Source organism: Leuresthes tenuis, unplaced genomic scaffold (assembly GCF_036924035.1).
Source record: "Leuresthes tenuis unplaced genomic scaffold, fLeuTen1.0.hap1 SCAF_8, whole genome shotgun sequence".
NCBI lineage: Eukaryota > Metazoa > Chordata > Actinopteri > Atheriniformes > Atherinopsidae > Leuresthes > Leuresthes tenuis.
Window position 1 is genome coordinate 9181500 of NW_027325362.1, and position 13791 is coordinate 9195290.

Sequence of the window (13791 nt, forward strand, 5' to 3'; positions counted from 1 at the left end):
TTCGTCAGGGTACGGCAAAATTACCCCATTCGTTTGGAGTTATTGCAATCTTGTAGGTGGCGCTACAGAACCATTTTGCGCCGCCAATGTTCGCGAACGCCAAATTCCGCCGTTTCCCCCCACGACTGGCGTCACTGGCAAAATTTCCGTGGTTTGGAGCAGGTTTCCCAAATAATAATAATAAGTTATTTTTAAGTTATTTTGTGTACTGAAATTAAAGAAAAATAAAGTATCAACATATAATTAACATTTTAGAAGCCGTGCATCTGACAAGCACTTAATTTGTTTCCTCATCTGTGATGTTATGGGAATTCATGAGTGCACACATCTGTGAAAACACTGTTACAGCTGAATGGTTATATTTTTTGGAGCAACGAATGCTGTCATCCAGACTTTGGCCAACTGTATTCACGTATTCCAAGGGCGTGGTTCGGTAGTGAATCAGTCTGGGTGCCACCTTCTGTCCAGACCTATCACTAACTGAACATATTTCCACATAATGACACAAAAAACACAGCAACAGAGACTCAAACAAATTGTCTTGTGTGACGAAAGGGACCATAGTTCATCGTGTTGTTAGGTCAGTTAGGTCAATTATAATATAATTAATTGGGAACATATTTTTCAAAACCAAAACTAAGTTATTATCAGTTTTTAAAAATTAAACTAAATTGCAAATCATTACACTGCATCAAAACTTTTTTTGCTTTTGCTTGTTGTATGCTGACAAAATGGTAATTAAATTTTGGTTCCTTGTGTCTCCATGTAGTAAACAACAGAAATAATCTAAATAAACAATAATTACGGAAATTTTATTATAAGGCAACTAAAGTGACAAAGGTTGCTTAAAATTGCCTGTTGTGTCTGCAGATAACTCTGTTATCACAACTACAGCCTCTCTGAAGTACTTAATACACGGTAGATGTAACAAATAAGCCTGTAAATCTAAGATTAAATCAATTATTCATTTAAATAAATTGAGTTTTCTTGGTTGAGTCGGGATTCCATCTTGTGGCCGTTTGATGTAGTGCATCGTGTTGACCCACTACAAACGAACCAGTTTCTCTCGATTTTTTGGAATTTCTAGAACTAAAACACCAAAAGCTTTAGTTTCACGTAAATTATTTCTGTGGGTTAGGATTTAGGCTGAAATGGTTACAGGTTTTCGTGCGAATAATATGACTCAGTGAATGGGGTTGGGCTTTCTTCGAATTGTATGACCAAACAAGCCCAACCCTTCACGTCCCATCCAGGTTGAAGACTATTCTTCTCTAGGGTGGAGCTGATCAACTCTCACTTAAACGGCCCACACTCTTGCAAAGACGCACAGGACGCAAGCACACCTCGTCGGAAACAAACCAACTCCTCGCCCGCTGTTTGCCCTTCTCGTATCTTCGCTCCACACGCTCTGATTGTCGAACATGTTCCGTTGTGGGATCGCCTACCCTCGATGCAGGTGGATCTTGCCCCTGCTTCTCCTCTTCGCCGTTATTTTTGACATTATCGCCATAGCCGCCGAGTCGGGATGGGTCGAGGACGAGGAGGGCAAGTCTCACTACGCCAGTATGTGGACGGAGTGCCAAGGCAGGAATAACGACTGGGACTGCAGGTCTCTTATGAAGTTTTGTAAGTGCTTACTTGTGCCTCGCATATATCATCTTGATGATTATTACCGTGAGAGGGAATTAAGCATGTATTTCTGGGTGTCTGTTTCCACAGTGCGTTAAATTCACTGTTCACACATTGTAACCTGAGAGTCGACCGCTGATAAACAAAAACTCCTGTCTGGGAGGAGGAGGAAGGCCTGCTAAACAGTCAGTCAGACGGAATGAACTTTGGTCGCCACGATGATTAACTCGTTTCATTTCACTTTCAGCCTGGGCAAATGCAGCAGAAAGGTGGAACCTTTAATGCAGGTGGTTGCATAAGAAGCCCAAACGGCAGTAGATACAAAAATGAGGCAAATAAGGCCAATCAACTCAGATAGCATTTCTTCTGTGTTGTAAGAATCAGTAATAGATGATGTTATGCAAAGAAAAATTTGTAATAACTGAGTTTTCCTTTTATTTTGATCCCCAAAGGCGTCCTTAAATAATGTCGCAACCTTATTTAAACCTCCCAAAAAGAACCAGTGTACAAATGGGATTGTTATAGCAGTAATTGAATAATTTAAGAATACTTTAATGCAACAGACCAGGTTAAATAAAAGTCTAAAAATCTTAAAAGAAAAAAAAAAGCTCCAAAAGAAATGTGAACTTGCCAGAGGCCTAAAGTTGAGAGAGGGCTTTAGAATGTGTTGCTTCCACAAAACGTAGCTGTGTTAAAAGCAATGCGTCACCTTCACAATGTGGATGGAGCACAACAGAGATAAAAAGTGTCTTCAAGCCTTAATAGGCACTCGTTCGCTGAGGGCAAACTTTCAGGAAACAAACCAACTCAGGTGTAATTTAAATGTAAGGTTTTGACCCATCATCCCCAAAAAAACCAAAAAGCAGAATTTAAGATGGCTGACTTGTTATCAAAGATACAGCTATTTATAGACAAAGTGTGAATGACTTTTTCCTTCCAGTCAAAGACGCATAACTTACTGGCACATAAATATACTGCATGTTGAACAGTAACTGTGAACAGAACAAACTGCTCTCTCCTTCTCAGGTCGTGTTTGTGTGGCTCCACACCCTCGGCTACAAACAAAGGCAGTATTGTTCCTCTTCCATCAGAGTCAATGAAATTCGCTCAGCTTACATAAAGGCAGGCAGCTCCTGCTAGGTCTGCAAAATGCATACATGTTCCTAGAGACACAAGCAAAAGTTTTTTTTAAAAGTTCTGGCCATCTTCTTATAATACATTCAAACTGGCTGAGCACAGTAGCCCGCAAAATAATCTTGGGTTGTGACAGCATGTTGTCCTTCTCTACACAAAGCTTACACTCACATCAAAACTGGATACTAATGGGCTCTTCTGCAGAGTCACAAACACAAATAACACCTTGAAGCTTTGCTCAGCTGTTAGTGATCGTAAACCCAAGGCAAGCTGCAACAGATTAGGATTATTGGCAGGACAGTAACTGTGGATATATACCCAAACAGAATGAAAATGATGGTGACGATTGTTCAACCATGATCGCGATTATGTCGAGTCGTTGCAACAACACAAGTAATTGTTGATTGTGACATCTCTACCTGTGTAGTAGTTATTTTATTAGTTGTGGCTGAAATCTTTTGCTTGCCCATCAATAGATAGTCGATCAGCAGGAAATAAGATGGTAGCTTTTCAGAAAAATAATAAATTTTCTACCTTCAGTATTACATTGTGACGGTTGGTCAGGCCGACGAGAGCGTAGTGTCTAACGAACAGTGATTGGTGTTATTTTTGATTTTATACAATCTAATTAGGTCATTGAGAAATATTTATCAGAATTAATGGAAATAATCATCAGCTGGTCCAGTGATGTAGGTCATTGTCCAGTGTCTGGTTCTGTGAGAGCAGCAGTGGAGGGTCTGTTTGCAGTTTCAAATCAACTTTGATTAAATTCAACATTTTTATCTAGTTCCCATAACTGTGGCAGTTATTACGCCAGTATCACCAGATCCTCGACATGAAGACTGAAAAGGCAAACTGTTGCTACCAGCATTTTTAGCTCTCCCCCCATCTCCTTAAGTCTTAGATCATGTATATTTGTTTTGCTTGTCTGAACTGTACTTTAGTGCTGTTTCAGCTGGGCGTCCTTCAGTCTCAGCAGGAGTGAAGTAGTTAAAAGAAAAAAACAAAGATGAACACAGCTGCCAGAAGACTACTGGCTGGATAAGACACATTTTTGCCCTGAGGTTCCTTGGTCTAAATACTTCTGGGGTTGTTCTGAAAAACCAAGGAAACAAACACAATTGGTGTGTGTGTGAATGTAGGATGTTGTAAATTTTGGAACTGCACCAAAACTAAAGGAGGACTGTATTCCAAGGAGCTGCAGCTTTGTGAACAGCTAGGGTGCCAATAGTGAAATATATGAATGCCAGCTTTTACAAACCAACTCAGGTGTATTTTAAATGTAAGGTTTTGACCCATCATCCCAAAAGGAAACAAAAATCAGAATTTAATATGGCTGACTTGTTATGGATCCCAGCTTTTATATGATTTATGAAGCAGTTTGCAAAGGGTTGGGCATTAAACCAGTTAATTGTGAATTAACAAAAAGTTTTATTGGATTACAAAAATCCTTTTGGTTTTAGAAACCCTTAAACTAAACTTTAGGTCTGAATGGGTTAAAAAGAGTCCATACATGGCATAAACTGTATAATTATCCCTTCAGGGGCACATAATTGTTGAATTACTATGCACTGTACACTGACCATTAATCAAAATGCTTCCAAGCTCTGAAGCTTTTTGTTTCTTCTTCTCTTTTATCATTCTTATCTATAAACAGCGTGATATCAGTATTGCAATTAAAAAAAAGTACTGCTAGTTCTGCAACTGACAATGAAACTGCATTTAACTAATGTTATTCTACATTTCACATACAGAATAAATATGACAGTTAAACACATAATAGGAATTTTAAGACAACATACTTGTCCTTTTTGAGCATTTTAAGTCATACTGTACGTATTTTGTATGACTTAAAGCACACAGTAACCGCCAGTTCATTTAGGGTGAAAATAGCTTCTATTGAACTTATTATGACTTTATCAATTAACCAGCACAGTCTTGTCGTAAAATTTGATTTTTAGGTGGAAGTTTGAGTCATTTACAGGTTGGGTGGGACTAATTTAAGGCAAGCTATAACATTTTCCTTGTGCTTAACCAAGTAACGCCTAAATCTGACCAAGCAATTTTTGAATGTTGGACTTGACTCAACTGTTTCCTCTTGTTAAAACTGGAAAAATTTCTTTTGTGAAATTCCATGTGACTGCATGGCATCGACATGCCAACAGATAAGGGCACAAATGAGGTCTTGGCTCAATTGAGTCAACTCTTGGGAACTCTGTACCATGTAGCAGAGGTTAAAAGCTTGTACTGACATGCAGGATATGGAAAGTATCAGCAGTTACAGTACCTACTGTATCTGCTCATCAAAGCACAGACTGTTCATATATTGAAGTGACTGAATGATACAAGCCTGTCTCTAAAGAAAGAAATTATGTTATTTGTAGAGATGTTTTTTTTTCCTCTGACCCTCAGTCCACAATCTCAAATCATATTTGTTACAATTAGGCATGGCAAGGCTAAGTAAGACATTTTGGAAAGTATGGACATCAATGTTTTGCTTGAAAAAAGAAGATTATTGTGCTCTAATAGAGTACTTGTTTTAGAATTGAAAAAAGCTAAAAGGGTTAAAGATTTAAGTTCGTCACCATAAAACTGTATGAGGCTAAAGAAGCAGTTTCACCGCTGCTGTGTTTTATTTCAACAGAGCTTCTTGTTTTGTGGGTGTTCCATTAAAAGCCTTTCACAGAAAACTCAGGGTGTCGAGGTGATCCCTATAGTCTGAACTAAAGCCTTCTAAGAGCTTTCATGGACATTGTCTGTGACTGTAAGACCTGTTCTGAAGGTTTGAAAAAATTCTCCCCAGTTGTTGCCCAAATACAGATGCTCTGCCAGGGCCAAGCCTTAGTTGAGCAAGTTTGAGAGAGTCGTGTGTGCTTGCATTTTTAGAATTCATTGGAGCCTTTTTATGAAGCCTTACATTCTTGTGTCTGCAGTGTGCAGTTTCTTTTCAAATGTGTGTGAGAGCAGCATAAGTCTGAGCAGCTGGATGGCATTAAGTTAAGGGTGATCAAGACAGGCTGTTCTAGTGCTCACCCATGAGACACAGTTGCATATAATTTAAGTATGTAAAAATGCTGTAAATGTTAGAAGTTAATGTCAAGTAACAGCAGCTAGTGGAATCTGTACCTTTCTTATGCTCAAAGCGACTCATGTTTGAAACTTGAGCATCAGCGTGTAAGCGTTTACAAGGAATGCAAATGTAATTTCTTATTAAATTACTATGTGCATACTCAAATATATGTTTATGAACACAAACATCGGTCTGCATCATTCAAAGCACAGGTGTTAAATTTGTCTACCTCGATTACAAGCTAAATGACTAGATGTCAATGTAATTAGTTTTGTTTGTTTTTGCTGAAGATGGTGCATATTTTGTGTAATGAACGGACAGTTCATTAAGCAGATAATCAAATATCACAGTCACAAAATACAGGTATACTTTTGTTTTATGTTTTACATTGGAAGAAAAGGAAAAAACTAATGAAGCTTTAAAATGAAATAATTAAACACAGGTTTTGGACTCTGATGTCTGTCATGACACAACTGTCTTTATTTTGACTGATTAAAAGCCATATTAGTATTAGCTTGGCCTGTCACAGTTAATGCTTAATTATCTAAATAAATGTTTTGTAGGTGTGACAGCTTAATGTCACACAAAGTTTTGAAGTAGCTAAACTGATTGTGTTGCCTTTGAATTTTGAGAAATTTTCCTCTTGAACTATAGCTAAGAAACCCTCTCTGTTACGTGAATACAATAAAAATTCAGTATGAAGGACTTCTTTGAGCCAAGGTTAAGTCTGGATTCATTTCTCTGTTGATAACAACACTGTTGCTGAGTTTGCATGCAAGTGAACATTAAGCTTGAACCAGTTAAACTAGTCTGATGTATACATGATGAAAGAAATGCCTCTGGCTGAGGCAAGGAGAGTGTTACTGGAACCCACACACTTACGACTGTGAATAATTTAGGGTGTGGGCTTATCCAGTGTCAGAAAAATGGGCGTAACACTGTTGTTTTGAAATCCAGACAAAAGTTGGGAATACCTGCAGTACTCTGTGTGGTCGATCATCACATAGAGCCTGAATGTTTGCATGAAGCGCAAATTTGAGAATGTTTTTGCCTTAATCCTTGACGTTTGTCAGTTCAGAACACAATGACTGCATGTTTTAGAGTTCTCTTCCCAAAAACTTAAAGCTGGATATAGTGGGAGGCGTGGGGTTTAGCCCTTATTCCCACTAATTACAAGCAATCTGTTCAGACGTTGGAGTGGCAGTGAAGTAAGGGTGTTGTTAGGGTGTGGCGACTCTGTGTAGAAGAAACACAATTTCTCTCATCCCCCTCAGCAGGTAGTGCTCAGACAGTGTTTTTCAGAGTCACGGCAATGACTAAAGACAACACAAACTTATTTACACTTAGTGACTCATTTATTTCCCCAGAACCAAGGTGGTTTATCAGCAGACTACATATTGATTAGTCAGATGTTTTATATTGTATTATACTGCATAAAATACTGTGAAATAAATAGTTATTATTATTATTATTATTATTATTATTATTATTATTATTACATACTTTAATTTGGGATCAGTTTCAGAAGGGTACACCAGAGGGGTAAGTTAATAAAACAAGAAAAAAATGACTGTATTAGTAATATTTTGTTTCCTTTATACATGCATAATATATCCTGTATTAACACAATAAATTTACACCACTCTTCTTTGTTGTCTTGTCAAAAGTTTAATTCAAGCACTTAAAAGGAGAATATTAAGTGTAAATAAACATTTCATCGGCCAGAAACTTTGCATGCTGCAACAGGGAGTTTATATCTCGCCTGACAGGAAATACCAAGAGCAAAAGAAGTCGCCAGACCACTCCCTTCACTTCTTGCTGCTGCTTATCCCTTTGAGGTTGATAACTGGAGGGGACTTAGACCATTGTACAAGCCTTCTTCATCGGCTCAGATAATCTAGACTCTGATCACAATATATAGTGCAGAGAGAATTCATTGAGGAAAAATCAACTAAAAATGGGAAAAGTGGGAATAAGGGACTAAAGGAGCTTGTGTTCCTGTTACCATTGTAACACTACTGCTGTAGATTTTAATCAGATGGGTGTAAAAGCTTTCCCGGGTCAAATAAAGTCATCATGAGAAAAATGTAATTCCTGCTGTAGAGTTATAAGTGTTCTGATTTTTATTTGTTTGTTTGAGTCATAACACTAAGTTATTTATTTCTTTTGGACTTCAGCTTGGGCCCAGGCAGTTGCTGCTCTGATGATCATTGGACTAATCTTCCTGATCATGGCCTTCATCATCTCCATCGTGGGAATGTGTAATGTCAGAATTGGACTTCTGATCGCAACAGGAGGCCTGCTGATTATTGTTGGTAAGCTATGGACACAAACACACAGAGACATACATGCAAGCATCCTATTTCCACAACCACCACATGCAGTAGTGGGATTTAGTTGAAAGTCTTACATGGAGCTGCACAGACAGAGGGTTGTCAGTTTGACTCCCAGTTTTCAGTGTCTGCCTGGGTTACTCTGGGTGATCCCACATCCTTCCGCAGTCCACAGACTCTGTGTTAGCCTGAGAGTATGACAGACTGTCAGCCTATTCAGTGAGTACCTCACCTCTCACCCATTATCCACTGGAGTTGTGTCGATCCTCTGCAAACACAAACAAGTTAAAACAAGCATAGAGAGCTGACAGATGGGTGGGTGAATATTAACTTCCTGTAGTCCCTCTTGTTTTAGTGAAATAGACATAATAATTAGACAATAATTTTAGCACTGACTACACAAAGAGCCATAGTCAACCCTGGGTAAGATTTATCAAAGTGGATGGCAAACATGCCTCCAGTCTTACCAGTAATGAGCACAATAGTAGCCTGCTTAGTTTCCAAATATCCCTCACCTGTGAGTGGAAGAGACCTCAGCCTCAGAAATGTCAAAACGCGATCTGCTGTTTACACCAAGTAATTGTTTTTTTCTGAGCCCAGGACGCCAGCCTTCATGAGTAGCCAACTTTTGTGTCATTAAGTAATATAAAAATGTCTCATGTAATCATAAAGCTGGAAAAAGCCCAATGAAAAGAATCTGAGAAGTTGATGTCAGCTTTCAATGCTTTAGTTTTTGCTCCGCTATGATACAGTTCTGCTTTAATTTGTACTTTCTTTGTGATTTGGTTGTCCCCACATTCATATTTTGCATGTATTCATTATTTTGGATGTTTCTATTGAATGTTGTTGAAATATACTGAAAGCGTCCTAAGTACTTCCACCCTCCAACCTTCCTGCACTCGGTTTAGCTAATCGCATTATAAAATGTAGCAAACACATTTTTTGGTAACCAATTGAGATAAAACTATTATTTACAGCATTTGATTTAGTAAAATAAGTGTCCACAAGTTTTTTGCTGGAGTTTTTTGTAATCTCACTCCTATCTGGTGACTTCCTTCTCCTTAGAATTCTTTCAACTGTCTAGGACCTCACAACTGTGAGGCCAAACTAAAGCTAACCTGAGATGACTCTGATGTTTTAAGCGTTGGACCTCATTGTTCTCTGTGTTCAGCTGGTCGAGGCAGATGGCTGCCCTTCCTGTCAGAGGTTTCTTCCTGTTAAAAGGGAGTTTTTTCTTTCCACTGTCGCCTAGTGCATGCTCAGGATGGGAATTAAATTGAGGATAATTAAGGATGCTATCTGTTAGTTTCTTAAGCTCAGCAACTTTTTTTCTATTGGCTTTGTATGACTAGGACTAATTTGGAATTTAATGAATTTTATTTGATTGGCCTATGAATGAATCACAATGAAAACAATATTGAGTTGAATTGAATTGAATCCTGGGAATGTGCTTAACAATGCTTGTGGTCACCAGGCTGGGGGGGGGGTAACACATTGAGGTCAAGCGGAGAGATTAAGGTTATCAGTGTTTGTAAAAAAGAGAAGTGTGGAAGTAAAAGCTAAAGAATTTGAAGTGGACCGATGGTAGATGGGAGGGACGGAGGTGACCCTGAACAACTGTAAGAATTCCACAGAAAAAGGTGATGATGTGATGATGTCACAGATAAGAAGTTTAGGTTGAACAGAAAGTGAGTGGCGTTGTGTGCTTTGGTGTGGCAGTGTTGTAGTAACAGGTTGTTTAGTTTGTTTATTCGACATGACTCATCCTTCATACAACGTGAGAAAACAAGACAGAGCACATACCGTACAGAATCGTACAGCTTTTCAGTGCCGGACTGGCAGAGTAGACAGTCCACCGTGATTCCCACGTTCTGTGGTGGCAAATTTAGATGTGTCGTAAGTTATATTCAGTTTGAACTTCAAGAAAGAGCTCGTGGATCAATATCAAATGATCAACAGAATGTTTCTGATTTACTCAAATCTGTGATTGAGTGAAATCATCAGGGTGTGAATGGTGTGAAGACCAAAGCAAAATGATTTAATTCTTATTCTCAACAAACTGGGGTCACACCCTTTACAAGTATAATTGTGTGGAAATTATGACCAATAATGATCGTACTAGAACTGTTCGCTGTCGGAAGATGAACACTTTGGTCTCACAGATTTTTATTATGGTCATGTAACTGTGGCACTCTCATGTGAAGGTATTTTCCACACCCTGCTGTTGACGTTTTTATCAGTTCAGTTTCCCTGTCTAGCTTGCAGCCTGACTAACTCTAGTATTTAGTGTTTAGTGTAGTGTTGTCACCCATTTTCTTTTCTGTGATTACAAAACCGTTTTCCCCCTTTCATGAAAACAAAGTTTTTAAGATAGTTGTCAAATTGTCCAGTGGCTGACATGTTAGGATTAAATTATTTCTGCATTTGTGCAGTTCAGCATGTGTTGATAAGTTATCTGACTGTGTCTCTTCTAAAGTGGGGTAATTCAACACATCATTTACAATCTTTCAAACTAAAAATACAGTTAAGTAGATATTGAATAAACTATCAAAATTATCATTAGATTAGTGTTATCACACTTCACAATTACTCATATTATTTCATCCAGGGACCCCAAAGTGGTTTGTAGTTGCTTACACATTGTATCATATATATGAAGATCTTTAAATCTAGAGAATGTAAAAAAGCTTATATTGATTGCCAATTAAAAAGCACTGGAAGCTTTTAGCTGTCAGAGTGCTTTAAGAATAGTTAATAATAAAACAGAGACTAATGCATGCTGTGAAGTATAACAGAAAGATTAAAAACAGATCATGTAAATTCATGTATAGACAAATCTAACATATTTATACATGCATCATGAAAACAGCTGAAATAAGCTATAATAGAATTAATATTGATGAAAAGACAGAGAAATTAAATAAACATATTCATGGATCAAATGACTAAAAACAGTTTGTTTCAGCATTTTGCTCAACAAAAAGTAAAATCAGCATCTCCAAAGGTTTTTGTTCTGCTTAGTGGAATAGCTGAAAGAGAAGAGATGGAGGATCTCAGTGGTCCTCCAGGCTCATCAACTGTTAACATTTCAGAGAGGTAGTCAGATAAGAAGCCTTGTAGTGCATTGTAACGAATAAATAAATAACAGATAACCAGTGTAAAGTCTTTAAAATATAAAGATGATGACTGGCATGAAACGGACAGTTACAAATTGGAAATACTGAGAGAACCAAGTAATTGGAACAGTTTTTACTGAATGTGATGCACATAATAAGAGGAGATTTAGAGGAGGGTTCACTCTATGATGACTGAAAAATAAATTGACTGTGTCTCTCTCCGCAGTGATTGTCCAGATCATAGCTCTGATCATTTACCCCGTCAAGTTCAATGAGCTTATCTTCGAGGGCCAATATTACTACACCTGGGCCTACGGGTTTGGCTGGGGCGCCACCATCCTCTGCATCGGCTGCTCCGTGCTCTTCTGCTGTCTGCCAAATTACGAGGACGAACTGAATGGCGACGCTAAGATCAAATACCTCTACAGCACTTCCTGAGGAGCAAACCTGATCGGCAACCCAGTTACAGCCATCTCCACTTTTCGCTCTCAGCTGGATCTGTTCTGACCGTTGAATATTTTCATTCTCTATAATTTTGCCAAAGATCTACAGTGGTCCAGCTCAGTTAAATTTGGTTTGGCAATGGAAGCGTCCCTTTTTTACCCTCTCACAGAGATGTGGATTGTGATTTGATGTTACACCAGCTTTAATGAACTCTATTTTACATTAAATTAGTGTCGTATAAAATAACTAACTTTTCATAACACTAAACATATTTCTCAGTGTGTACTTTTTAACTTTGAATTTAGATGCAGTGTCACCCAAGTGCCCTTAACTTGAATAAGATAATTTGGTGTAAAGTTTAGCTTTCGCCTTATTTGTCTCACATCCAAAATCTTACAAGATGAGGAATCCACTCTCAAATATTTGCACAGGATGCAAAATGAATGTTTATCATGGCTGTACCTTGTCCTGTGTACTATAATACATTTTTCTCAGTTCTTCAAAGTGTTATTGAGCATGTGGTAAGAAGGAGGGAAAGGCTGGGACTCAGATGCTGAATATAACCTGTACGTACAGAAATGTAAACGTAGTTTAACAACTGTTTTGCACCTTTTTATGCGCTTTCTTATCTGCTGTTTGTCTCAAGAATTTTGTATTCTTATCACTACCAAAGGGGTATAACTGGGAGGTAACTCTGTTGTGTTTGGATATTTAGCAAAAACATTTAATAATACACTTGTGTAGATGACCAGTGTGACGGTTAATAAAACAGAGGAAGAGGTGTTTGATTGTTTTTTTGTTTTTTTTTACTTTAATGTAATCGCTTCTCTGCAAATTTAGATGAGTTTTGTTGAGTCTAATAGCTGATCTCAAAGCACTGACTTACTCAGAAATTTTGTTTTGTCCTAATTTTTTTCACGTCCTATTTTTTAAAATGAATACAACAATTTTTTTTTCAATATTCCCTTCCAGCTTTCAGTTATTTTTAAGTAATCTGCAATAAGCTTAATAACCTACTGAAAGATTTTTGTGTGGTTAAAACTCATGCGAGCTGACTTGTTTGATAATGATGACAAAATTTGGTTAAAAGGGAACAATATAAACTTGTTAGTTTATTCTGTTTTTTTGTGTCTTGTTGCCTCAAAGCCAGTTCATGTAACATGTGCATTCACAGAGAACATTTGATCATATTTGACTTGAGTTAAAGCCTTTTTATTTTCCAAAACACAACCAAACTTGTATTTTTCTGAAGCCTTCATAAATTGTGGAAATACCACTTTAGCGTTGTTGGTATGATAAGGACTAAATGTTCAGTAATCTGACTCATTGAGTGTCAAATTTGTGCCTTAGCTTCTTCGGTGTTGAATGTTAAAATGTCTATCCTACCAGTTGGTCTTGTTTTTATGAGACAGGCTGCGTCTGTTCATGTCTCGACTCATGTCAAAACTCAAGTCTGAACAAGTCCATGTTAATTTGTTTGATTTCATAGGTGAGTTCTGAAGAGCTCTTCTGTAGAATGAAAAAAAAAATAAAGATGTCACCATTGATCAAAGCTGTGTAACACAAATTCAGTAACTGCTTTCATCAGCTCAGTTAGCAGAACTTTTAGATAATGTGCTTGAGTCTGTTTTCAACATTAACTCTTTGAATTAGTAAACACTGTATGGTTTATATACTGTGTAAAAGGAAATTCTAATTGGAAAATTCTGAGATATTTTTTCTGTCATGAATTATTCTTGGTAGTTTGTGTATTTTTATGCAATAAAGTGTTTTTATTTGGAATGGTTCATCTTCTGACTTTTCATTAAGAATGAAAATTTTATTTCATTGCAGGAATGCAAAACTGGGGGGGAAATGTATAGGAAATATTAACTTCCTATATAAATTCAAATTTTTTCTTTTTACTCAAGAGTTTAAAAAAATCTGGTTTCTCATGGGAATTTGCAAGTCAAGCTCAAAATGAATACAGTAACACCTGAGATGACCTGAAGTGAATCAGAAAACTGAAAGTTGATTCCCTAGTCACTGGGTTGGGCTTAAAAATCAGTTGAAGCCTTTCGGCAAC

General features: G+C 37.5%; 1 protein-coding gene across 1 annotated transcript; it reads left to right on the forward strand.

Annotated features, from left to right (window-relative positions):
- Window positions 1-1238: 1238 nt before the first annotated feature.
- perp (p53 apoptosis effector related to pmp22) lies at window positions 1239-12794 on the forward strand. Its single transcript, XM_072390728.1, has 3 exons — window positions 1239-1626; window positions 8011-8148; window positions 11509-12794. The coding sequence occupies exons 1-3, from the start codon at window positions 1422-1424 to the stop codon at window positions 11718-11720; spliced, it is 555 nt and encodes a 184-aa protein (XP_072246829.1). The 5' UTR covers window positions 1239-1421; the 3' UTR covers window positions 11721-12794.
- The last annotated feature ends 997 nt before the right edge of the window (window positions 12795-13791 follow it).

What these genes read in the sequence shown, in the direction of transcription:
- perp (XM_072390728.1), top strand. Translation starts at nt 1,422, where the DNA reads ATGTTCCGTTGTGGGATCGCCTACCCTCGATGCAGGTGGATCTTGCCC. An exon ending in CAGGTCTCTTATGAAGTTTT is followed by an intron (nt 1,627 to 8,010) that starts GTAAGTGCTTAC and finishes TTTGGACTTCAG; the next exon opens with CTTGGGCCCAGGCAGTTGCT. An exon ending in AGGCCTGCTGATTATTGTTG is followed by an intron (nt 8,149 to 11,508) that starts GTAAGCTATGGA and finishes CTCTCTCCGCAG; the next exon opens with TGATTGTCCAGATCATAGCT.